The sequence below is a fragment of the Sturnus vulgaris genome, chromosome 8 (assembly GCF_052056855.1).
Source record: "Sturnus vulgaris isolate bStuVul1 chromosome 8, bStuVul1.hap1, whole genome shotgun sequence".
Lineage (NCBI taxonomy): Eukaryota > Metazoa > Chordata > Aves > Passeriformes > Sturnidae > Sturnus > Sturnus vulgaris.
Window position 1 is genome coordinate 31188330 of NC_142250.1, and position 27796 is coordinate 31216125.

General features: G+C 36.8%; 1 protein-coding gene across 2 annotated transcripts in view; it reads left to right on the top strand.

Annotated features, from left to right (window-relative positions):
* Nucleotides 1–27796, top strand: part of ATRNL1 (attractin like 1) — a 433903-nt gene that overhangs the window by 376489 nt on the left and 29618 nt on the right. For both annotated transcript variants that reach the window (XM_014872547.2, XM_088169374.1), the window contains one exon: nt 5991–6105. In XM_014872547.2, coding sequence (XP_014728033.2) covers nt 5991–6105 — 115 coding nt within the window. The remainder of the gene's footprint in view (nt 1–5990; nt 6106–27796) is intronic.

Sequence of the window (27796 nt, forward strand, 5' to 3'; positions counted from 1 at the left end):
ACCATATTCTACTCAGAAAAGACTGCATGAAAAATTGTTAGAGCTGAGATAGAGAAGCAATACAATAAATCGAAGGATAACAATACAGTTGGTGCACTGGGGCCATAATAACAGCTTTGTAATCATAATGTATTCTATTTATTGTTCATTTCCACTGATTTTCTTATGGAAAATAATGTTCCAGTAAAGTCTGAATTTTCCATTTCTATTTTGAAGCAAGGAAATTAATGATTTGTGTTCTGCAAAAACAGTGGGACAGAATTACAATGGAAAGATAATTTGCTGTTGGAAAAATAATGAGAAATATTAGTGTAATTTTGGCTGGGTTGCGTTTAATTATCAATAAGCATATTGATCTCAGCTTTATTAGACACGCTAGAAGTTTTCAGGGAAAACTTGTTCATTTTGAAGGGCTGGTAGGGTTGGTGGAGTCCTCCCAGTAAATTGGGGCAGCTGGGTGACTCGTCACTGAAACAAGGCAGTTGCCTCGAGTCTCTTCCAGTATAGAAGAATTATGAGATACAGCAAAAAGTTCACCAGTTTTTGCTGCTGTTGGTAATGTGGTTATGTATCTCTCATAGGTTAGTAGGACCTCATTAGCCAAAACTAGAAATCACTTAGAAATCCTCAGGCAAAAGAAGGTGCAGTGTAGAAGCAGAGTGCTGAGGACACTCGGGCTCTGAGCCATTCTTGCAGGTTTAAATGAGGTGAAGCTTTCCACTCACTAATTGCAAGAGAGGAACTTTATGTGGTGTATTAAATGAAAGTCTTCAGTAGATGCTCAGAATTTCTGTAAAACCCTGGAGTCACATGAAAAACTGGTGTTTCCCCTACCAGCCACAAGCAATGTCCAGTACACCAGCCTTGTTTATTTATTCTGTGTTTCCTGAAGTATATTTCTCCCTCACACAAATGATATTTTGTGAAAGCTTTTTTTTTTTTTTTTTTTTTTTTTCGTAGTGCACTATCATTAATGCTCATTACTCATTGAATAAATCTGTGGAGAAAATTGTCAAAACTTGTGGGTGGACGGGAAGCTCATACTCAAAAGTTGGTTGATGAGCATTAGTTCACCCAACACTTAGAATAGTAATGTGGGGTAGCACTGACAGTCTCCAGAGCCAGCAGTGCTGATGGCAGGCTCTGTTTCTGGCCAAGGCTTTGCCTTAGCTCCAGCATTCTGGAAGTGTCAGGTTCCCCTTGGGGCAGCAGGTGCTGTGAAAGTGGTGGGATTTTGCTGGGAGGAGCCAACAGTTCTGCTTCTTTCTTCTGACAATACTGCTGGGTTTGATTCTCTTGGTAAATGACCATGGAAAGGATCAGGTGGAGATAGGATGGAGGTGGTCTACAGGTGGGACTCTGCCTTCTCCTGGAAGGATTGCTGCACAAGGGATAGTTGAAGTTTCTTCAGGAAAATAGCCAGAAAAGCTCCAGCCAAATGACATCAGTGGAATTCTGTGATTTTGAGAGAGTGAATTTTCTTTTCTTTCTTAGCATGGCTGAGAAGTCTGCCTTTACTGCACTGAAAATGGTTAGAACAACCACAGCATTTGACACTTCATCTTTAATTATAGGTCGGAGAATTTCACCTCAAACATGCATTTAGTAAAAGGAGAACAGGGTAGCCAGGGTTCATCCACTTACCATAAAAAACCAGAGTTAATCTCTGCTTTCTACTGTCTTTTAAAAGAAAGTGACCACAACTGCAATGTAGAAACCTGATTTGATAAGGATGTTTTGGGAGCAGCTACCTTGATCCAGGGCAGGAATGCCAGTGAATCCTGAGTGGACACTGAAGAGACCAAAATGTGCCTGGCAGGTAGAGAGGGCTTTCAAATCTTGGGAAATTTTTAATACTAATAGTAAGACTAACATGTTTTTGAGGCTTTTGAATTTGCATCTAGGCATCTGAATTTGACCAAAATCCAACCTAGGTACTCAAGTGCATTTTGGAATCTGAGACTTGTGTATCCCAAATAAATGAAGTAACTCAGAAAATGACCAACGAATTTAGGAAAAGCACAAGACCAAATGAAGATGTGAATACTTGTAATATAACAGTCTGAATTTTATGTTTCCTCCTTTTCTCCATCTCTTACCTCTTCAGAGGACACAGTCTTTTTAGTCTTCTATTTTTATTTTTTCTTCAATTTTCCCCCTCCTTTGAAGTCTTACACATTAAAAATCCAGAAAAGTGGCTGTTTGCATTCAGAGTCTGGTCGTAATCTGTTGCAACAACAGATCTGATTGTTTATTTGCCAAGGTATATAGCTTAATTTATGTGAAATTCACCAGATTAATGCTGTTTTAATAATATGATTAAAAACGAAGTTTAAATTGACATAATTAATACAATAAAAAGTATAATTCATGCAGTTTTTTAGAAGAACTGAAGTTTTTTTATAATGAATTCTTGTAAGTACTACTAAGACCTTTTTAGTTAGGAAACATTACATTGATTAATGCATAGCTGTTTGCATTTTAATACTTGATTTATATATCAGATCTGTATTTGTGCACACTGTCAAACTTTATTCTGTTCTTGTCAAAATACTTATTGCTTCTGACAGGTGTAACATGCTCACATTAATCCTTAATTCCTTGATTCAATTTTCTAATTGCTTTTTTGGCATGAGTTTGGAGCCATTTAGTCTTACATGAAGTATTTGTCTTATGGTATAATAATGCACTTTTAAAAATTGGATGCACATAGCTTAGAATGTTGAAGAAAATATATAGAGAGGTATTACTTAGTACTGAAAATCGAAAGTTTTATATCACTTCTGAGAGGCAGCACTTCTTGGAATACAAATAGAACCAAAACACTTTATAATTCTCATCTTCCCGTATTCACAGTATTAAATATTTTCATAGATACAAATTGGTGCTGAAGTTTCAGTGAATTTTGCCCAAGGAGATGCTGAACACTTAGAGCAGCTCCATGAACATTCCCCGAGTCTTTGTTCTCCTGCTCTTCTCACCTCTTCAGGCCACTGCTCTCTGCTGCCCATCCCACCCAAGGGGACAGAATCCTCTTCCCAGCTTCTCCTTGGCCTCACTCTTAAAGCTGATCAACCCTTTAATTCCCAAACAGACAAATGCAATAATGCAAGATTTGCAGGGGTTTTTGATACTTAAATAAATATACTCACCTCTTTTACTGCTTTCTTTTATAAAGCATGGACATGGCATACACTGCCATGTGTTATTCTGCCAGCAATTGTAATATTGTCATCTGTCCTGTGAACGAAAAAGGTAAAAGTCAGCCCAAATCTATTTCTTCCCAAAGCTCATAAACTCACCAGGCAGCTGAACTTTGGCTTTTTAGGACTTTCAGGTTGGGAGAATGTAGAGCCTTTTCTCTAATAAAAATCTAGGAACCCATGAAGATAACTCCTGATGCTTATTTTCTGTGAATAAATGCATGAATACACACTTAAATTGTGGATAAAACTTTATATATATTTTTTTAGTGCCTGATTTAATCTCTACCTTCTCCACTTATTTCTTCTTTCTATATCCTCTGAGTTACTCTTCTTTTTTCCCTATAAGTAATAATGTATGTTCTTTGATCCTTTTATTCCTTCATAGTTTTCTACCACTTTCTTTTTCACCTTCCCAGCTGACACACCTCTTTCTGTCATAGTATGTGTAAAAAAGGGAATATAGGAGTAAAAGTTTATCAAAGAAGTGTTTGTTTATTATGTCTTCCACTGATAAAGTTTTATTAATCTGTGACTGTCATTTGAGGTTTTGGCAAAAAATGTAAGTCACTTTCTGTACAAGGGGAAAAGAAAAAAAGATAATTCTAGCAAGTAAATCATGGTAGATTACTGCTTTGGGCAAACAAACTTGTGCCTTATCTCTTCCAAAAAATCCATGGGAAATGCATGATAAATGGCACATTTCAGAGAACATGTTATGTCCCTGTGAAATAACTTTGATTCATGGTTATGTATTTATCTTTAAACAACTGACAAACCTTAGGCTATCTAAATTATTATCATTTGCTCTATGCTACTGTGTTATTTTGCTAGGGAACCTGAATGATGAGAGGTAAGATAAGACACCTTGCTTTTGCAGTCATAATTTTTTTATAAAGATTAAATAAGCACAAAATTCTTACTGTATTTTATTTTTGGATGAAGTCCTTTGAAAGATTATTTATCAGAAATCGTTTCCTGCAATTGTGTTTTGAAGAGCATTAGTATAAACTTCAAACAGAGAAGGATGGGGCCTGTTGATCAAAGGGTTTCTATTACACAGCAAAAGAAAATATCACCATTTGGATTTATAAGAAAGTAATCACCAAATTAAAAGTCATACTGGTAAATTTTTTCCTTTCAGTTGTGTGTCTGCATAAAGTGTTTTGAGTTACATTTTTAAATGAGGATTCCATTTTCTCTGTATTTTCAAATAGTTGTTTGATTTGGTGTTGTGACAAGTCAGGAATATTGTCTTAAATGCTCTCTTGTTTGCATTAGTAACACCAGCTGGAGCTTTTGGGGTTTTAGTTTTCTATTTCATCATTTGGTAAAGGTTTTGGTGAATATAAGTTGTCATTCCCTATGGCATGGCAATTTTAAATTAGTTGTAGTTGTTTACCCAAATTCTTTAATGCTGTCACTTTAAAAGAATCTACAGAAATGCCTTTTAAATATGATCATGAAGGAAAAAAAAATCTATTTTTCACTGAGCAGTAACAAATGCTGGTTACTTGGAGGTAGAAAAATAGAAAATGATTATTGCTTTACATGATGGAAGTGCCTTTATTTTCCTTATATCAAGAACTTTGCAATTTATTTAACTTCACTAAACTATCATTTTTTCATAGAATACTGGAATAAGTTGACATTTATGTATACATTGCATTTTTTATGTAAATAGAACGTTTTCTGGCTTTGAATTTTGAATCAAAATGCTGAACTCATATTTTGCCTTGGAACATGACAGACATTTAGAAAATTTATAGACAGAAAAAGAAGGAAATGCTTATGATGATTCTGACCTAATGCTTTTAGAAATGTCTTTAGTGCTTGACTAAATGTTTAAGCTCTCAAAAGAGAAATCCTATCTCTGAGTGAACACAAAACTTGGAAACATGGAAATGTGGATACACTGTAAATTTTCATCTTAAAAACTTATTATTCTATGCCTTTGTGTACTGCTTTGCTTTTTTTCCCAGCTCCTACTGTCCTTGGTAAATCAAGAACAATATGGTAGCAACCATTTAGTTGAAAGCTAACTGTAAATTAAATTATCAATAGAATTAATGAGAGTTTGGTTGCAGCAGAAATCCCCTGCCATCAACACCACTGCCACCATAGCTTTATGTAAGATAAAGCAACACAGGCAACATTTTCAGAGAGTTTCTGAGCATATATAAATAGTAGCATTGCACCTATTTTTTGCATATGCAAAAAGAATCAAAAAGGTCCTGCCTTGAAGAAATCATTTCCTTAGCAGGACAGATAGAGATAAGAAAGAATTCCTGGTCTGGGGATCTCAAGAGGGATTGACTGTCTTTAGCTGTTGGTATATGATATAGATTTGCTCTCATTTTATAGTTTTGGCATTAGGCAGGCTAGGTAATGGCTGCTGTTGAAGCAGAATTCTTTCACCTGGATACTTAGCAGAGATGAGGAAGTTGGCTACTCTCAGACACCGTGTGAAATCAAAAGATTTTGCTGTTTTCTAAGCTTTAACTTGATATTACTACGTTTAGTATAAAATATACAAGCTATATATATACAAATTCAGTAAAATTTTGTTGTTATTTTTTTTTTGGTTGGTTGGATCTGCAGCGTGGGCTGTCAGAGCCCATTTTTAAGTCGATTAACATGGTTCAGACAATCTGTTTGAATGCAAATAACTAATTAGGAAAAAATATCTTCCCGCTGTTACACTGTGCCTTAAAAGAAACTTAAAGGTGCAGAAGTGAAAATGGGATGGAAATCCCCAAGGTTAACCTGTGTCTCTTCCTTTTGCAGGGTGCTCCTAAGCCGATTGCCATCGAGCCGTGCTCAGGGAACAGAGCCGCCGTGCTGACCGTGTTCTTGTGTCTGCCCAGGGGAGCCTCAGGAGTTCCACCACCTGGGCAGTCAGGTAAGGCTGCTCTGGTGGGCCTGGTGCCTGCCTCCTTCTGCACTCTCTGCCTGGCCAAAATCACCCTCACAGATCCAAAATAACGCCGCAGCAGATGGGTATGAGGAGCTGCTCGGTCAAGCTGATGTTAAGTTTATCCCCAGTGTTTCGTTTTTCTTGGGAATTTGGTGTCGTGTCCAAATAAAAAGCCCAGTGATTAAGCCAGCTGCATTGCACTGGGACTTCCTGAAGAAGTACCTGTGCATGTCAATATGCTCCGACATTGTGTCTCAGGGAAAAAAAATTCATATGCAGCCACTTGCATGGTTTCAGCTCAAGCTGCTGTAAATGAGGCTGTACAGGGAATACCAGTGTGTATTTTCACTCCAGGCTAAAATTTAGTGCAGTCTAGTTTGCACCATAAATCCCAACACTTTGCTGGCTGGGACTCAATTAAAATACTAGCATTTCCCAGAATGCCTGTCAGATAAAGCCTGGAATTGTGTGAGTGAATGCTTCTGCAGGGAGGTGTTCACTTTGGAAGTGATCCCAGCTCATTTTAAAGTAGCACTTGCATTATCTGGAAGCACTTCTGGTGGTGACCTACCTTCTCTGCTAGATCATTGTACAAGTACATTCTCATAAAACACTCCTTGAACAGGAGCTACCTACCTGCACCTTTAAAACCCCTTAAATAGCTGTCTATAATGATGTGATATGAAGGAGCCCTGACAAGAAAGTGTAGACAGTATTGTCACACTGCACATGTGACCAGTGTACTGGAGCTGGAGCCAAAATGAACACCTCTGCAGAAATAGTAGACTGCATGGTATGTGCCCAAAATGCAGGAATAAACCAGAAAATATGCTTTCAGGCTAACTTTTATCATTAAGAGCCAAAAGAGATATCCTTTTAACCTTCAAAAATCCATTTAAGAGATTAAAAAGTATTGAGTAATGATGAGGGCAAACTCAGTTGACTTATGTTGGAAATAAGCTCAGCTGGGTGTTCTTCTTTTGGCCTGATCACTATCTGTTATTTATTTTGGAGTTTTAGTTCATTTTTTGAGGGAGAGGGGTGTTATATTTTTTTCCCTCTGAGCTCTGAGATGAGGACTTAGTTCTTAAAATGCTGTTTATGGCTTGGAATATCATTTTTGGAAGTGCTATGAAAATAAAAGTGTTACTGATGCTTTGTCAAATACATTTCCTGGAGTGCTCTGAAGAGAGAAATGAGAGAGGAAGGATGTTTAGCTTATTCCCTGTTCGTGTTTTAAGGAAATGAAAAAGAAATGAAGGTGTTTATAGTCTTGCAACAAGAAAAAACATTATGAAAGGAAATTAAAAGTAATTGTTGAAATTTAAGCTTAAAATGTTTTTTGAGAGAGTTTCTTTGTTGCTTTCAAACTTACCTGTTATGTACATATTGACAGTAAAAATGTATTCATTTAGTTTCTTCATAATCAGCTTCTATTTACCATATAAAGGAGTCTTTGCAAAGTAGTTGTAGATCTTTGCTGTGTGTAAAGCACAGACAGTATACATGTTTTGAAACAGGGCTTGGGTTCAGCAACACATCAGAGGTGTCATTCTGCAGGTTTCTCAACCTGTGAAAGAATACACCTCTTTTTTAAACATGTTTTGTCCTGCTGGTATGTTCTATCTTTTCATTGCTTTGCAGGCATATATTTGGAATGCTATTCTTCCACTTGTTATTATGGTAGCTGCCAGCCACTTAGTATTTCAAAATATATAAATTATTTAGTCCTACACCTTTCACTTTGTTCAGGGTCAAAAGCAAATGGAAATGCTTGAGGTGTTCAGCCATGCTGCTTCAACCATTAGTGTATTAGATGATGTGGCTATAATAATTTTTTCTTGTGCATGATGAGTTTTGGTTCTCATGGATTGGTCCATGTAACCATGCCTAGGCCAGGCAGGAGCTATTATGCAACTTTGTTGGCATACCTGTAGCTCTGCTAATTCACTCCATTCCTGTCCTGCAGCACCCTGGGCTGCCTGGGAGCAGATGCTGTGAGCACTGCCAAGGTTTTGGAAATGATGTGAAAACTCTGAGCAGCACACACGTTCTCTATGCAGTTGGTCTCCCTACGTTAGACAAAACCAATGATACTGAGGTGGAATCGTGTGTTCAGTAATTATGTCTTGCCAAGTAATATTAGAATCCTCTGTAGAGAATCCTCTATTACTTGCACACAGCCATTTTCCAGCTCGTTGGGATCTCTCAAGGACAGAACTGACAGTGTGTCCAGCATCTTTGTTTAAATGATGCATCAATGATATTCATTCCCAGTTCACACTGGGACAGTGTGGGATTCATTCCTTCAATACACACATCCCAAACATAAGAAGGGAATGAAAGCCTGTATTCTTATTGTCCTGCATTTTCTCCAAAACTGAGGGAGCAAATTCTTTACATAAATAACCTATGCTCCACTGTAGTTCTTAATTGTGTACCTAATTTTTTGAGCTCTGAATTCGAGTTTTACTTTTTCGAGTTTTACATTAACAAATATGTTGTTGGAAAATGTCTCTGAATATTTAAAAAAAACCCACAAAACCAAAAAACAACCCAACAAATAAACTAAGCTCTAATGTAAAGGTTACTCTTTATGCAGCATATGTTCTATACTTCACCTTTACCAGCAGCTGGAAGAAAAGTTGAAGCTACAGATGGTGGGCTTTGGCCAAAGGCTATGCACAGCAAAAAACTTCTCTAGGAGAGACCATATGTCCCAGTGCAGATCTGTGTGTTCTCTGCTTCCTGCAGAAAATACTCACAACTTCACAGACTTTCAACAACATTGTTTAGCACTTAGTCCTAATTCTGTAAGTTTAACAGCTAAACCACTTAAAATCTGTGATTTAAGATTGATTTTGTGTGGATTGATCATATAGATTTGGTCAAAATATTGATAGAAATGAATTTATTGCAAAAAAGAAGAAACACTAGTCATTATGATTCGTGTTTTAAAAAGGGATTTTTTGAATGAAGCAGCTATTTATAGAATTAAATATCCTGAAAAGCCAGAAAGGCACAAAATCCATCATGGTAGGTTAGGTGTTTCACAGCAGACTTATATTTTCTTTTGGGTGTAAGCTAACAATTGAATTATACTTCTCTGAAGCAACTGAAGTAACTGTTTTTAAGTGAAAGAAATTAGAGACAAAGTATAAATTAGAATGATCAATGCAAAACATGAAGTTAAATGCCTCAGTTTGGATTGACTGATAGAACATGTGCCATCTTCATTCTAAAATCTTGTTCACTGCATTTGTACCTGTGTAATAAGAACAAAATTAGAGGGTCCAGAAAAAGAGATAATGTCTGTAGGGTTCACATGTCTATCAATACAAATGCATCAGTGTAATGCATATGTGACTTACAAGTTTTATGATGCACTGGAAGCTAGAGATCATATTTTTTTGCTTTAGTCTCATACCCCATGATTTAAATAGCTTAAACTCTTCTAATATCAAAGCAGATCTAATAATGAGAGCAGCTGCAACCAGTTCTCTAGAAAGAACTAAATTATACATTGCAAAGGGAATTGAACAAAACAAGTTAGACCAGAAAAAGGAGGATAATATATAGCCTAATGAGGAAAAGGTGCCTATGAATTATCACCAGTGGAAGGCCCAAGAATAACTCCTTCAAGGTCTTCATACAGCTCTGGTGATATATTGGGCAATACAGAAAGAATAGCTTGGTAATGTGATAAATTCTGTTAAAAGAACTGTGACCATGTCATCATTACTACTAAAGCCAACTAAATCCCATGCTTTGAGGTATTGAGTTATTGTACAATAAGTTTATAAAACAATGTTTGCATCATTCTGGGATAAGGCCACTTTGTGCTGTAAAGCACAAAGAGAAATGAGAATATTAAACCATTTCAAAATAATTCAGAATCAAAGGGTGTAATTTCTGAATTATTTACAGGTTATTTTACTTTCACACAGCAGCACTTGCCTATCTACCAGGAGGGTAAAAGTGATAGAGCAACCAGCAGAGGAAATTCCCTATCGAGGCAGTGAGCTGAATGATCTCTGCATATGTGCACAAATGATTCTCTCTGTTAAACCTTAGTAGATCTTTAACACCTCCATGGCTATGGAATCTAACTTAACCATAAAATAACACTTGGAAATTAAATGGAAGTTGAAATGGAAGACTGTGTGCAATATTCCATTGTTCTAAGTACAAATTAGGATGGCAGGTCTTTGAACAGTGCTATCTGAAAGTTCCTGTCTGATATCCTTGACTCAAAACAGACTTTTGTGTAAATCTGGATGTGCTAACTGTGGTGTTCAATCCTACTTAATCAGCAAGCTACAGCAGGATCACAGAATCAATAAAACTACCATGCCATCTGCCTTCCCTGTCCTCACCATCATAATGAATAATGACTCATTAAGTGTTCTACAAGACAATTAGCTCTGGTTGAAAACAGTAACAAGGCTTTCTTGATTGTATTTATAATTTTCTCTGATTAAAATGCAAAAATCCTAATGCATATCATAAGAGGCACATTAACATAAATATGAATTAACTAATAGTTTTTATAGAGTATTATATTTAATTATATTGCTCAATTTTTCTGACCCTTGGAAACAAAACCACATCTTATGGCTTTTAATTTGTAGATTGGCTTCATATGTGTACCTATCTCAGTATGCAGAACTGGTTGCAGACATACACTGGGGCATATAAGTCTCATGAATTTCTACCTGCTACAAACACATTCCTTTGCACCGTCCTTTTTTACTTGCAAAATGACCCAATAAAGTCAGTAGTGCTACAAGGATGAGTATAGGATTTCCTGTGGAAAAATATAAGTAAAAGATGTAGCAGAAAATACACTGTTATTAAGACACACAGAGGAGAATTGAATCTCTGCTTTAGTGAAGAAAAACTGTGAAAACTGAAAGTAGTGAGAAGCAAAGTGAGGGTAGACAGAAATGGGAAGATATTCACAACTGATTATTTAAATTCCTAAACATCTAAAAAAGAAACCTAAAATTGATATTTCAAAAGGAAAAAGGAACACTGAGAAACTATAGATGTCTAGATAAGAACAAACATGGTTCTGCATTCTATTTTTCCCAGCTGGATTATCAGGCCCTACAAAGTAGCATCCTATTTTTTATCTAAGTAAACATATTTCTGTGTATCATCCTGTTCTTTGTTCTGTAGCAATCCACTTCTCTAGATTGAATGTTGTCTGTCTTTGTAATTTTGGAGACAAAATATTGGCTTATTTTCATTATTTGCTGTTTTATTGGCATTGATTCACCAAAGTATATTTTATATTTGTAATCTAACAGTACTATTTAGGTAGGATAAAGTGGCATGTAAACATGGCATTTGAAAAAACTGACCAAAGGTAATTATAAAACACACTTAGAAGAGACACTTCCATCCATCATGAATAGCAAGATTTTTCAAATCATGAAATGTCAGAACAAAAAAATCTCACTTCTCTTATCTCCTCCAAAGTCCCAACATGCAACTGGAAATAAGTGAAACTATGCATTAAACAAAACCAGTGCGGATGTCTGGAACTTGTGTTAGAAAGCACGGGTGAGTCAGATATTTTATTTATTATGCAAAGTTGCACAGTCATGTTCATTTGACCAGAAGCTCTACAGATAAGCTGGAATATTATAAAAGACTCAGTGGGGAACAGGAATATTTGAGTTTCCTTTTACTGTTCAGGCTATGTGAAGACGGGTTTAATCTTTCTCTCTAACCTAAGGCGTGACTAGACCATTTTGTATAGAAATGTAATTTTGGTAATTGTGTTGAGGAATGCTCCATATTAGTTACCAACATGATGCCAGTTAAATGCTCAAAAAGATAGAAAACATTAACATCGTGGGAGAAAATCAAAATGGTGTTTGTAAGAGTTTTAATGACTACAACTAAAGCTAGACTCCTAATTAGTATATTAAGCAGTAACTTCAACTTACTGACACTGAGAGACTGTAAAATCCAGGGTTCTTTTCAGTTAGCTGGAGATGCTTAACAAAATAGCTCTAAGACTTGGTGTAAACTATAATCATCTATTCCCAAGATCATTTTACTGGAGGAGTTGCTTCCTTTTGAGCAGTAAGACCTATTTTTGGAGTGACTATTTTCTGCCTAATTCCATCCTTCTGTACTGCATCAAATGAGGGAGCAGACTGTGTTTATAGTATTGACACTGTGAAAAGAACACAGTGGTAAGTGGCAGATGGTGCCGATGATTACTTAAAAAATATTTATGGCAATAGCAAAAACAAAGTAAATAATAAGACCTGCTAGCCACCACCACCCCTACTCCAGCCCAAACCCAGAGCCGTTACTTCTGCAATGTGCAGGATAAAGTCTACTTGAAAAGTACAGAAGTTCTTAGCTTTGCAAGTGATGAAGAATGAGGTATTGATTTTGTCTGCTCTTTTACAGAATTCTGGGTGATTCTGTAATGAATTAGCTTTTACATCATTCTAGCCATAGAAACTTGATTCCTTTAAATTCTGAAGAATACACTTGGAAAGGACATAAACATTTTAATATGAAGAACATGCAGTATAATGTTAGCAATGTTTCTTCCACACATCTTGGCAAAAGTAACTTATTGATTGGACAGTAAAACCTACATGCTGTGGAGCCATCAGCTGAAAAAAAAAGTAAAAAAGAGAAGGAAAAAAAAAAGAGAGAGCAGGAGAATAGAGGAGGTGGAGATGGTTGTTTTACAACTTTATCACTGGATTTGCTGCCCTAGAGGGACTCAATAAAATGAGACATTAATAAAAACTGTTAAGTACTGTGAACATTTCTTTGACAACTAGTTATTCATTTTTCAATCCAGAACTGTCACTTTTTCTCCAGAGCATTAGAAATACTTTTTTCTTTTGGGGTTTTTGCAGCTTCAGTTGCATAAAGGGAACTGAAAGAATGTCTGAAGAGGGTGTAAAATTCTAAACTGTGAAGTGTAAGTTCAGCCATGTCCATCTCTTCCCTTATTTGGGGAGGTTGTCTGAGCTATTGCCAGGTTTCATCAGGTGAAAATTTGGTGATTTCCTCTCTCCTGGGTTCATGGGAATGGAGAAGCAACAATGAATCCTCATGATCCAAAACTTCTGGCCACAAATAGATGCACTAGAATCCAAACCTTCAGATCAAAGGCTCTAACCTGGGAAGAAACACCATCCCCCAGCCACACCTGCCTGCTCACCCTCAGCTGCAGTCCTCAGGGCTCTGCTATTTTCATCCATCACCCACAGTGTCATAACACAGCAATCAGATCTTGTCTCCACCTTCAATTTGCCAAGGCAAATGAGGTCTTCTCTAAACCTGTTCTTCAGTCTTCTGAACACCTTTGTAGTTCTTTGTCCCAGTTTTAGCCTCAGTTCATCTCTTTTTACCTTGCATGACCAGGTTTGTACTCAAAGTGCCATGTGAAGGCCCATCTGGCATTGCCCAGTGGCATTAACATTTTGTTGCTTTATTCCTTTTAACATTTACTTTTCAAAAATATTCTTCCCCCTTTCCAACTTGATATTTCTGTAGCCAACTTATTTTCTTCCTTGAACTGTAAACTTTTAGAGTATAAATTTCTGTCTGTTTCCAAAAGAAATGGCTTTGAATTTACTGTTCAAGCTGACTACATGTATATTCCTCAAATTCTTGGGGTCAGGCATCTCTTTCTGGATTATATTCTAAGCCTTCTCTGTATGATGATACATAGTGATGTTTGCCATGATTTTAATTATGTTAATGCCAAGCTCTTTAATGTAAACAGAAATGAACAGTAAAAAGTGTGACTCTTGTTTCCATGCTATACCTTCATCAGCCTTCTTCCTCTTCAAAACTATTCTTTGTTCTCTCTCCTTCATGCCATTATTCATTCTCCCTAAGTCTTCTATCTTCTCTTTTGATAATTTATCTGTTGAAAAATTCTCACATTATAAGATTTCAGAAATCTAGAAAATATTCCTCATGTTCTTCCCCAGAAAATCGTGTAACTTATTGTAGAAAACTATCAGGGGATTCTGGCACAGTCTTTGATGAAATGTTGTTGCATTTTGACCTGTTTTCCATTTACCTGCCTTTAATTATTCGTTCTAGCAAAGTACCTCATAGCTGAGTCTGATTAATAGATTGGTAAATAACCAAATATATTTTCCTTGAATCTAGACAATATTTGGTTTGAAAGAAACAGCAGTTACTGTTCTCAATTTGTATGCATCTGACATGACAGATTATTAAATTTCCCTGTTACCAGCCTTTGTTTTCTGGTATTCTTACAGAATTAGTGTTCTGATTACCCTAATGTCATTTCATAAAACTTCTGTTTCTTCTGTTTCCATATCCTCATTCCATTATCCATATTGATGGTACCGTCTTTGATGAACATTATCTCCCTCCTTGAAGACCTTCAAATTCACCCCTGGGACAATATCTAGAAAATACCTGATCTCTGTTTCATTCTTTCTATGTAATGACTCTGTCCTGTTTTTGTTATATAGTTATGTTAGTTATATACAGTGAAAATCCTTGGATGTTTGTTTTACTAAACCTTTGCAAGGTCTAACTCATCTTGACTTTTGACAATTCTTATTTGGCTCTTTCATGTCTTTGCCTGCAAATGACAGCCTATTTTGTTGCTTGATGCTTTTTAGCCATTTTCATAGGCTTTCTGAATTTAAAAAGCTGTAAACTTAGGTCTTCAAGTTTGATTGTCTCCCAGGCAGAGCCTTAGGCCCTTTGCAAGGCTAAGCTTTCCCTGGTTGAAAGAAATCATAGTGTGCTTTTCTTCTTTTGACATAAGTGATACAGACATCGACAAAGGAAAGTAAAAGACAAAAAGAATGATAAAGGTAACTAACAAACATAGGAAGTTCTCACTTCAGAATTTTGCTGAGAGAAGTTATACAATACTTACGTAGTTTGTAATGGAAATCTCATGGGAAAAATATATTTTAATAGCGGGATTTATTTTATGCAAGCAGCAATATTGATGGTCAGATAATGCTGAAAAGCAGCATCTTGTTCTTCTCCTAGCACAGAGTGTTTCTTACATGGAAAATAGGCAGCAGTAGGGCCATGTGAATGTACACCTCCACCTAATAAAGCACCTTTTAAAATTTTGTGCTGTTAAACTTTGAGGATTCAACACATGTCTAATTAGATGTGCAAAATTAGGTAAAGTGAACAAATCCCTGTGCAAGTGACACATTGGATGATAAGTTCCTTCCTATGTGAAATTGGTGGTCTGGTTTTATATTCAGTCAACACATACAATGTGGAGCAGATGGCTTACAGCTAAATTAGAACCATAAACCTTTCAAAGTTAAAGTTATATATGAATTAAATCTTTCAACAGGGGTACTATCACCTATTTCTCCTTACTCTAACATTGAATCCCTGGAAAAACATGTTTTTTTCTTTAATCAACAGAAGTCAATCTTCAACTAAAGACAATTACATTGAGATCTGTCCTGATTCTTAGTTCTGGCATCATGAAAAGTTTCATTCATTACTGGGACAATGCAATTGCCCATAATCTACCTTCCCATGTTTATTTTATCACACTCTTGGAGTAAGATGCTTCTGCTGCCTATTTTTGGGATAAAACTGTCCAAAATTATACAGAGACCAATCAGATTTATCATTCTTTGGCATTTGATGGCATCCATCTGTTTATTTACAAAACTGCTAAAGACTTATTGAGTTACTAGACTACAGAGAAAATAAATTGAGTTATCATACGCAGTTAAATTCAGTCCTTGCATCTGCTGTCTTTACAGTCTGTATGGTGTTTTCTGAAATTACACTGGCTTGCAGACCCAGGCTTCAGGAATACATTTACTTCACAGCCTTTTTATGCCATTTCAAGTGAATTTCTAATGCATGAGCAATTTGTGGTTCAGGAAAATGTTGACAGAAGAATGTCAGGGCTTTCTGTTGTTAGCAGTTTAAAAGCATGATAGGGACAGTTCTTACTTAAAAGTGGCTCTTAAAAGTTTGGAGCTGCTCAGTTTCTGGAATAATTTGATCTAACCCCTTTCAATCAATATTGCACAACTATTGTAGAAAGCTTTAAAGCTTATGGGCACAAATGAACTAATATTATTAGTAACTATAAAACACTTTTAAGATGAGGGATGGGGAATGAACTCCTCTCATGCTCTATGTATTCAATTACTGTTGCAAGTACAAACAAAAAGAAATAAGGTCTAAAGTTCAAATCTTTCCATTAGTAAAACTGAATAGCAAAATGAGGAAATACATCTTAAAGGGATACTTCAGTTCCTGTAGCAAGCATGAGTTTGCAACAGTGAACTCAATTATTGCCCACATCCTTTCTGTTTGTGGATGAACTGCTCTGTAACAATGAAATCACTGGAAATATCCTTTTGAAGGAACTGGTCTGAACCCAGTGAAGATTTTAACTCAGAACACCCACAGGTAGCTGAGAGCCCTGGCTTTGTGTTAATTAGGTCGTGATTGTTAGAGAAGGGTTGTTGCTTGTTATGACAGATCTCTTACTATGATAATTTCTCAACTTCTCTTATTTGTATGCCTTGCATAGTTCTGCTTCATAATTTTGGAACTGTGAGGTATAGGGAGCATATTCCAGAGGGATCCACATGTCAGCTCCTGTCCTGTAGGGTACAGCAGATCCAGGTCAGTGCTGCCTGTCCAAGCCCTGAGTTCTGCATCTCCCTGCACCATCCTTTGGCATCTAAGTATGGCTCTGTGCCTACACACAGCACCAGCTAAATGGTGCATCCAGATGACTAAGTCTTTGTGGGACATGAAATGGGGAGCAGTGTGGAAACCACCAAATGCTGTTTTGGGAATGATTTGGAGCCTAGCAAGGCTGTCAGAACTTGTACAGCCTGGTGAATCATGCCTGACTGCAGAGCTACTTCAGAAATTTCTGCAGGATGCACTACTCTGTACTAGCACTAGATGGGTGGGTTTCTCTCATATCACATCTGCAGTTCCTTAGGTTAAAAAACACCACCAACAACAAAAAAAAAGGTCGAAAGTTGATTTTTCTGCTCTTTCTTACAAAGTAAATATTAAGTGGTGCAGAAACAATGAGAAGGAATAAGTTTGAGCATAGCAAAATTAGCATACAAAATTTATTTTATTATAAAACAAAACCAGGCTGTTGAAAAGAATTATATAAAAATAATTCCAAACTAAAAATCCAAGGATCAGTTAAATCTATTAAAGAAATGAAAATAAGTAAAATAGAAAATGACACTAGGCTGAATGTTATTGGACCTGGAAAATGAGTCACACACTAAACTGCATATATTTTTCATACTGGAGAAAATGAGCTTGAAAATGACTGACAAAATAATCCATCCAAAAGAGGGACATTTTAAACTAGCACCTTGTATTTGAATGAATTCTAAAAGAATTCCTCTTTATAAACCTACTCTTTCTAAAATGTTTGAGTCTGAAAAACGTTAGCATTAAGTGAATCCTCCAAATGCCTAAGCAGGAAGTATGGATCTGAACAGTGGCTGAAAAAGCCTCTTGTCACTTTAAATCTTTCATTTCAAGAAAGTTGTCTTGAGTGCTCAAAACATGCTAGGGTGTAAGGGAAAAATTAAAAAGAAAATGACAATGGCAAGCTATATTTAGGATTGAGAGTGACTCAACATGAAATGATCAAGGAAAGTTTAGAATGACAATGTATCTATCTTAATTTGTACTATTTATATATATATTTATTACTTATAATTCACGATTCAGTTATACACAGCCTGAAGTGTCTTCTATCAAGTACTCAGTGTCCTCAGCTTCTTTTGAGTGCATCAGACTATAAGTGGGATGTAAAATATCTGGTGCCTTGCCACAGGGCAAACCCTGGAAGGCAGAATAGTTGGATTGCAGTGATCAAAGGGTAACCTTCCCTATCCTCACCTCCTGGCAGTGATGTAGCAGCATGAAACCCATAACTGCAGCTCAGGGCTTTCAGACCTGTCCCTGGGAGCATTACTCAGGACACTTTTCCAGGAACAAAACTCTTTCAGGCTTGTGCTGTGCATTCTCCCCCAGCCCTTGCCCCTCCTGAGTGTTTGTGGCTGTGTCTGCCTCCTTAGGCTCCAATTCACACAACAGTGGGTCCAGCAGAACTCGCTCTGTAATCAAACATTTTCACTGACTGGAGGTGGAAGTTTTAGGTGGCTGATTGTAGTTAATCATATCAAAAAGTAAGAAAATTCTTGTGGGGACTTGCATCTACTGGAATTTGCACCCAGAGAAGATTTTAGCCCTTGCTCTGCTAACCAGATCCCCGTGTGTTTGTGGACATGTGGTCTTTCTCTGTGCTCTCTGTAAAATGGGAATGCTCCTTTGTGAGGATGTCGTAGGAATAAATGAACAGTGTTTGAGTTCTTCTCAGATTCACTGTTCCAAGTGTAATAGAAAAAAATCCAAGCAATAGTTCATAGCACGGTTTAGTGCATATTACCACTCATTAATTTCCAGATTCCTGCATTGCCTCAGCAGAAGTGTTTGAGTCAAGGATAAGGACTCTTCTTCACTACTTGTTGATGAAATTTCAGATCAGTATCTAAATATATAAGATACTCTGTTTTTCTATTTTGTTGTTTGTTTTTTTTTTCTCAGGGAAGAGCAGATTAATCTGTTATTCCTTCTGCAGATAAATGATTCCTGTCAAATATACTCATGTAGGAATCTTTGTCCACAACAGAGAAATACTGATTAGTCATCATGATGGAATAGATAAAGAATCTCTGATAGCACATTGCAGCTGGGAGTACACAGTGAAGTTTCTGTAGAGATATTTTGGTTACCTGAAAATGTATCAATATGTAAAAGGCATAACAAGTTACACTACAAACTATTACAGCATAACACATTAAATTCAAGAATAGCCTGCATCTTTTCCTGGGGATGCAACAAAAGAATGGTGGTTGTAAAGTAAAAAATTACCTAAGTATAAACGTGAACTTTGGATGAAATTTTCTTCACAGTTTCTGGAGATTGTAATTATTAAATTTTAAATTCGAATGCTGAAGAAATAACCTTTGAATAAATTCAGTTTGCATTTATATATTTAGAGGATGAAAATAATGGGGGTTATTTTTAAGGAAACAACAAACCATGGCTGGTAGCACAAGGGAACCACAGCCTGAGCTGTGTCAGAGCATTGTTCTGACTGATATGAGAGAAGAATTAAGTGTAGCTTTAAATGGCGCCTTAGATCAAAATTAAAATCTATCATTTAATATACTGTTTTCTGATGATTTAAGAATATATGCTCGGAATAATGTTTAGAGTTGAGAAAGCTCTAATTTATGCAAAACAGTGCATTAAAAGCAGTTACTCATCCACCTAAGAAACATTATCAGCTACTCATCAGCTTGAATTCAGAACAGCATCTGAAGAATGGCCTGAAAGAGGCATCAAATTTCTGCTTTTTAAAGACCTTGGCAATGCAAGATACTGAGTGTGACAAATGCAGTTAGGTATAAATTACCACCTTTCTTGCAGCTACTGGAGCTCGAGGTCCCACTCTCCTCCACTGAAATGCACACAGTTCCACCTTGGTTTGTACTGGAGGAAATCTGGATTGCCATTACAGAACACTGCAACCTCCCATTATTTTCAACAGGAGTGATGCCAAGTACCTTTCAAAGTTGATTATAGAATCATAAAAAAAATAAGGCTGGAAAGGACTTTTAGAGATCATTTGTTCCCATCTCCCCTGTTCATGGCAGTATCAGCTGCATGTAAACTATTTCTGGCAGATGTTTGTCTAACCTGTTCATGAAAGTGTACAAAAATGGACTTTCTGCTTCTTACCTAGGAAATTTTTTCCCCAAGCATTCCTGCTAGAAAATCTTTCCTAATGGTTAACCTAAATTTCCTCTGCTATGGTTTAAGCCCATTACTTTTTATCATGCCCAAAATGAGCATGGAAAAAAAGATTATTTCCTTCCTTTTCTCTGCAGACATTAATATTTTTCTGTTTACACTCTATCACCTTTCTCTGTATCAAAATAATCCCAGTTCATCCAAACTGGTCAAGGTCACGTTTTCTAGACCTGATTGCTTTGTATTAGTCCTGTAGATTATGCCTGTGCAAAGACAGGTGTAGCAGGAGGGAAGAATACTGAGGCATGGAGGATGAAACTGAGTATTTTACTAGCAAATGTTACTGAAATTATACCAATCATTCAGCAGCTTTGTTTTTCTTTGACTGCCACTTTATCTTTCAGGCTCTTCTTCAGTTTGCCATTAATACATGCACAATATCCATCCTTCCTACACTGTTAATTTCTGCTGTCTGCTATAGTCAAAGGCTGGCATTCCTGAAATGAGAGGTGTGTGATATGGGACACTGTAATTCTGAACTTGGGCAATATGCAGGATCAGTAGGGTAACAGGAAAATCAAAGCTGTGGTTGAGTGAGATTTTCTCCTTCCCAAATTTTAATTTTACTAAGTGACTTGACACTGAAACCAGAAAGCTTACTCCATGCTTCTAAATTTGGCTATTTTTAGGATTTCCTGCAGAGATCTTGGCCCTGAGCTTTAATTCCTTCTTCCCACACACATGCCCATCTCTTTGCATCCACAGTGGAGTCAATGATTCACGTCTGGTACCCTCAGCCAGCAGGGATCAGTTATTTCTTCCTGTAGGGTCGTGGCACTTTGTAGCAAGGTGCAATGAAAATTCCTTTTAATGAAGAGAGATTTGTTTTAGGAAGCAAGTGTGGCTTGCATCCCAGCAGAAGTGGTGTGAGGCAATTTGAGGACTGTGATGTACATTTTGCTTACAAGGATGCATAATTCATTCACGAGGGAATTTGCAAATTATTCGAGTAATCCTTACCTGTGGGATAAATATTGTCCCCTAAGAAGCTCATATAGCTTTCTAATCTGATAATTTATTCTGTCAGGATAATACTAAGCAATTCTATAATAAACTTTCACTACTTGTTATTGGGCAACTAGAGCTTTATTCAAATGCTGTTTCCCTGGTATTATGCTTCAGTGATGCTTTTTCTGATTCTTCTCCATTGATCAAGAGTGATAAGAAAACAGATTTTTAGAAAGCACCATTCTTGTGCATCTTCTCATCATAAATTATTGATTTTTTTCTTTGATGGTGGGTACATTAAAATATTCCAGATAGTCAAATTAACAATCAGAAACCATGTCAAGCATTTAAGATTCCGGATTTTTCACTGGATGAAGAATTTTGTTTTACCATCTTTAGCATAGGTAATTTTTCTACACTTATGGAAGGCTACTTTGCACTTCTGGCCTGTGACAGACCCTATGAAAAATTCAAGACATGCAGGATTTTACATCCCAAATGAGACAAATTGCTGCAGCAGGATTAGAGTGTGAAGGTTGTAACAATCAACAACCACAGTCCCAGCCTGTCCCACTCAGAATGTGTAGCCCAGCTCTCAGGGAGAGTTTACATCAGCTGATAGCACAGGACATCCTGACACAAAGCTCAAGGGAGAGGCAGCTCCATCCTTTGTGCCAGGGCAATTGCTCTGTCAAATCCCACTCAACAGCTCTGAGAGGTGCTGGGCAGCAATTCCCTCATTAGATCCTACCCAAAATGCCCAAATGGACATGCTAGCAAATGCTAGTTTGGGAGCATGGAAATGCCAATCTGGAGTGTCTGACTGGTTTCTGCACAAAGCCTGTAGCTGTCACTTAGCCATCAAGCTGGACACTGATACAGGACAGTAAATTACTAGGAGGTACAGTCAACATAAAATATTTCACTTCAGCAAGTGCCCTGCTCCATGTCATTACATTCCATGTATTCTATGCTTTTATATCCTCAAATGTTCCAAGTGCATTTATTTGTATAGATACATAAAGGTGCAACTTGAACACCTCAGTGCAGCAGAGTGAACTTAGAATCCTAAACAGAGAGAAATTTCCAGCTACCAATAAAATAATATACTTTACAAATTCTAGTTCGCAGTCCTGAATTAAGCTAATGTGAGTTTATCCAAATGAAAAGGTTAGTTCTCAGATCAAATCTGTGCTTTCAGTAGATGAAAGGTGTCTAGACACCTGAAAATTATGCAATTAGCTCCCAATTCTACACACACTTCTGTGGGTGTACTTGTGAGTGTTTTTTAGCCTGTTTCAGGTGTTCTGGTGAAAGCTGATGTCCCTTAGGTCATAATTCCTGTAGCTGACTAAGAGATGGAACATAGTTATAAGAAAGTTGTTCATTTTCATACTCACCAATGGTACAAAAATAGCATAAATGAGAGCTGCTCGTGGACACTGTCAATAAATTAACAAAGCCATTATGATTGACAGTATTAATTCCAGTCAAAAGATCTTTTCTCACCAGTTGCAGTGCAGCCTGTATGAACAGTTAAAGTGTGGAAATACACCATATACTGAGAAAAATTATTAGCTTTCTTTTTCAGAAGTAAAATATTGTGCTATGGCCACACTTAAATCTGTGGATACAACTCCAGATCCTATCCATATGAGGAATTGCATCACTACAGTGATACCAGTGCCATTAAGACAGAAAGGTCTTAGAAAAGTCTCAAGAAACTTTATAAAACAAATTATCTGTTCCTTCTGGTGTTTGTTCCATGTTTTCAATACATCATTTTTATCCCAGTACCTGGCTGGGTTACCTTGTGCTATGTTGCTTGGGTACTTTTAATAAAAATAGTTTAGTTGTTACCTTCTCTTCAAATTTCCCTACTTAATCTCAGCAGCCACTATATGTATTTTCTTTTACATTTTGAAAAGCTAAATTTGAGACATTTCACTTCCCTAAATTATTTTCCTTTTGATATCAAATTGCATGCTTGAATTTTAATGCCGCATTTCTTGCTCTGGGAGCTGAAACTTTGTTTACTCAGCTGAGCACTGGCAGGACTGGTGCAGTTTTCCCAGCAGGGCTCACTGAAGTGCCTTACTTTGTGCTCCCTTACTTCGAGGGGAGCTGTTCCCACTTGTTCCTTAATGCTCCTAGAGAAAATGCTAGCAAATGTGGAAGTTGGTGAGGGCTGTTGTGGTTCTTGTAATATATTTTCTATTAGAATGAAATTTCAAAAATGCTACATTCATATCAGAGAGCAGCAAGCTCATAATCAGATGTTAATGATCTGCAGATGAAGGGGAGATCCATGCCCAAGTACATAACCTGCTTTGTACTCGTGAGATTGAGCTGAGCATGATTCCAAGTTATGAGCTCTTAACTCTTGGTTGGCTTTGTTTTCCTTTTGGCATTATTTACATCTTTTGGATTGCAATACAAAGGGCTCATTGAAAAATCAGTAGTGAATGAAAGCCTCAACTTCAAATCAGTAGTAGTAAGCACTCTCCAAAGTATAGGGAAAGAAGGGAATATTGATTTCTCAAGAAATCAACTATTTGGAAATGAAACAACTTTAAAAAGGTGGGGATGTTACCTTATTGGCAGTGCTTCATGAAGTGCATTCTGATCTTGGCTCTTGGATGCCACTTATACCATCTTCCTACTGAATGCTGTTTTGCCAGAGCTTGAAAAGGAAGCATTTTTTCCTTTTCAAAACATTTTCAGCATTTCAAGCCAAACAATTTGTGTAGAGGAATAGATCTCTATTTAAAGAAATAAGAGCAGACTATTCATTATCTGGAATCCTACTTTAGAATGTTCTTTGTTTTGGAAGCAAGGCTGTGAATTGTACTCATTTTATGACCTGACCAGCCATGAATGAAAGAGCTGGCTGATTTTGTCTCCACAGTTATGTGCCTTTCTTGTAAACTCTGACAGAGCATGCTGTAATAACGCTTTCTTGTTCCAGACTGGTGAGGTTGAAATGGAAAGAAACCAACCTGATTGAAGTTGCAGGTCTGCTTGTAGCTTGTTTCATTCTAGATACAGTTGGAGCCAATTTTATTTCCTATTAGTCAAGATTAAAAAAGCCTCCAGTCTCACATACACCGACTCCACAAAGAAAGACAGATATGCTACAGTTTGATTTCCTGGATCTCTCCTTGATTCAGTGAGAGGGGGTTGTTAGATGAGGCTGGAAAGACAAATTCCCCATTTAAAGGTTGAGATGCTGAAACAGGATCAAATTGTTAGAGCAGAGAGCTTTTTCTACTGTGAGGTTGCCCATGAGTGTAGCAATGCAATCAAAAGTAGTAGGGTGTTATGGGTTTTTTTCAAATTCAATTTGATGGTTGTATTGAGAAATATTTAATTGGAGAGATGCTGTCCTGATGCTGTCCTGCACTCACAAATATTTTTCAAGCTAGTACCTCTCCTATTTCTTAACAACAAAACCAGAAGCATAAATGGAAAATGAAGTCAACCTTAACAATATGCACCATTCCTTTATGAGCAGATTTATATGTTCTTTGTCTGCATATAGAATGGTGTGCTGATATGACAGCACAGAATATTCTGACTTCTCCCAGACTTTTAGGACACTTCAAGGTGTGATTATGAAAAGCAAGATTCAAGATATTGTGCGAGTTCTGTGTGACATATTACTTGAAAATGACAAGAAAATGACTGCTCCTCTGAGGAGGTAGATGTTGCTGCATGTAAACATATGGGAAAATGTAATTTACTACATTTTGGTTATGGAAGCAGTTATTTTTATTATTTAAATGAAAAGACAAGATTCTTAAAGTGTTACTTGGTATTATTGAGTTAGCTGTTGTTCCCACATATTCGGCTTTCTTTAGCATATAACTGCATGTGCATTTTTTGAGACCATGATAGAAAATGTGGCCCTAAAAAATAAGTTATGAAGTCTTAAGAGCTCTTAAGCAGATGCTTTAGAAATTATTTTCATACCATTGTGCCATTCCTTCTATGCTTTTTACTACCCCCAAAATAACCTGTTGTGTTTTAGAAATGTTCAGACATTTAAGTGTATTTTAAATCTGTTTCTATGTGCATGTGTGAGCATAAAATTTCATTATATTTTTGTCAGCTGAATATAATATGCTTGGGAGCCCTCTCTTTAGAAAGCTCGGATCTGTAGAAATGGTGCTGTTTAAGAAAAGCTGTGTTTTTTTCAAATTTATCAGCTGGTCAATACCATCTCCCTGTACAAATCCTACCCCAATGTCATTCAATGATGTATCACTGTGATGCATCATTAAATATTGAACATTGATTATGTAAGTGCTGCAGGATTTAGTTTTGTTCACTGTACATAAAGACTTGTGAAACTTGGCCAATAAGTTTCCACAGTGTGCAGAAAGGATAGAAATGCTTTGTAATGCTGGTCTTTTAAATAGGAGTTAGGTGGAAATGAAGAAATTGGAGATATGCAACAGTGCAGTTTATATACTTGAGAGAAATGCTCAGAATAAGTGGTCAGAAACACCTTGGCTGTGAACTTCGTTGATCTGAACCTGCTGTGGGAATTATCCCTGCTATTTAAATTATAAGATCTAGTTTATTTATACCTAAATTCTGATTGCTTAGATACCAAGCAGACGTGTATTTTTGAATACTATTAATGATACAGTCAGGCTGTGTATCAGACATTAGTACCTATACATAAGGTTGTCTGTGTCTGCAGCTATTTCAAGCAATTAACAAGTTTAAATGTAACTGCTGTCATATGGGTGGCCATTTTGTCCTATTTATAAGCTTGTTTTTGAAGTGTTTCTGTCGTTAGATACTAAACATATATTCAAACAAACATAGGTCTATCTGCTTTCATCCCAGCACAGTGGATTGAAAAATTTTTACAGAAAAATATGTTTACATTCAAAGGCAATTTCTAACACTTCTGTTGTTTACAGTACAGTTTTATATCTGGTCAAGTTAAAAAAAAAAACAAACCAGAAAACAGCCATGAACTGAAGAAGTGCCATTTCTTAGTTCCCTGAATTCAGTCTAGTTTGGTGGACACAGAAACTGTAGAACATTACAATTTTCTTTCTTTTAGTTGCATTTCATAGGAAAATCTGACAGCAGGCCAAAATAATAGCTGAGGTTCTGCTCCTCAGCCACACCCTCCAGACCTATCACAGCTGGAGCATTATCCCTTTGCCATATGTAGGAGGCCATGGAAAAGATAATTTTCATCCATGGGATTATTGCTGACAATTCATATATTTAGTCCTGAACATAAAGTTGAAGAGTTGTGTGATGCAGGTGATTTGTCCAATATCAAGCAGAACATTGCAGTTGAGCTAGCAAACCTTTAAAGCCTATTCATTACAGCAAACAAACAGAAAAATAGAGGGGTGGGGGGGTGAGAATTGCTTCAAGGGTTTTTTGAAGAGGAAACAAATGAAACTAGAAAGTCAGGTTTTTACAAGTAATGGTTTGCCAGATTTGTCTTATTCCCTTCCCCTGGGTGAGTGCATTGTGGTACAGCCTTCAGTAGTGTGATATTGTTGTGTGTTTCTGCAGAACAGCTGCAATGTTCATTGCACAGGCTGGACCATAAGAAAGGACAAAATTATGTTTGAGCAAACAGCTGCAATGTTTGAATGTTTGCTCTTGCCACTCACATATATCCCAAGGTTTTCTTCTGAATGTGGATGCTGTTGGATGCACATTTCAGGGTGGGGGATGTGTGTGTGCAAAGACATTCATGTACACCTGGAATTGAGGAAATGAGGAGCTTTCTGTTGCTGCACAAAAAGAAGTATCAATTTCCCAGAAGAAGGATGCTGTAGGGCCAGTTTAAACATTTTAGTGCTGTAGATGTATGACTTTAAGCCCTGGGTAAAAGCTGGCTGAATATGTCATAGACATGATTTGTCTTTGGATGATAGCAGCATCTCTCATAAAGCACTCCACTCAATCTGTGGAATGATATTAGTAGTGAATGTGGAGAATGCTCTTTTCCAGTAGCTTGAGGTATACTTATATGAATCTAGCTGGTGAGTGACATGGTAAATAAAATCCAGAGGAAAAATGATATACAGTTAAAGATGTATTTTAGTAACAGGCAATGCAGCAGCAAAGGCAAACAGAGGTAGAGTCCTGCAGTTAGTATGTGAAAGTAAGAGGAAACAAATGCCTTCAAGAACTAATGATCCCTTGAATCTTTCATCTGTTATCCCAAATTAGACTGGGAAAGATCTATTTAATGGGAAAAAGCTATTCTGGTCCATCTTTTACTAAATCTTGTATATTCCCCTCCTCAGCACCCACACTTATGAAATGCATATTAGGAATAGAATCGTTCCATTTGGAGAAGAGTGTATTAATGCACATATTGCCAGCGTGGAGGTCTATGTAGTTACATTATTTTCCCATCTACATGGTTTAAACCACATTTTCTCTTATCTTTCTGACTCTAATTCTAGCACCAGAATTACATTAGTCCTCATAGTGGATCTTCATTTCTGACAGTAGATTTCTGAGCAAATGAAAAATCATCCAGTCATTTCTCTCTAATTAGTTGTCTCTCTAAATACCTAATTATCACTGGGAACAAATTGCATGATATTATGGAGAGCTGTTAATCTGTTAAAATGCTGCTTTTGAGTTTTGTACAGTTGATGCAGCTGTTAAAACAGAATTTTTGCCACCTGCATATATCATTACCATTTTATTTTAAAATTCAGAAATAATTGATGGGAAACCACAGTATTGGAGTTGGCTCCTTTAAGCATTGTGCCTGTCAGGTAAAGAAAAGTATCCTTATGTTCTTCATAATCTACTCTTTTCCATACTTTAAGCT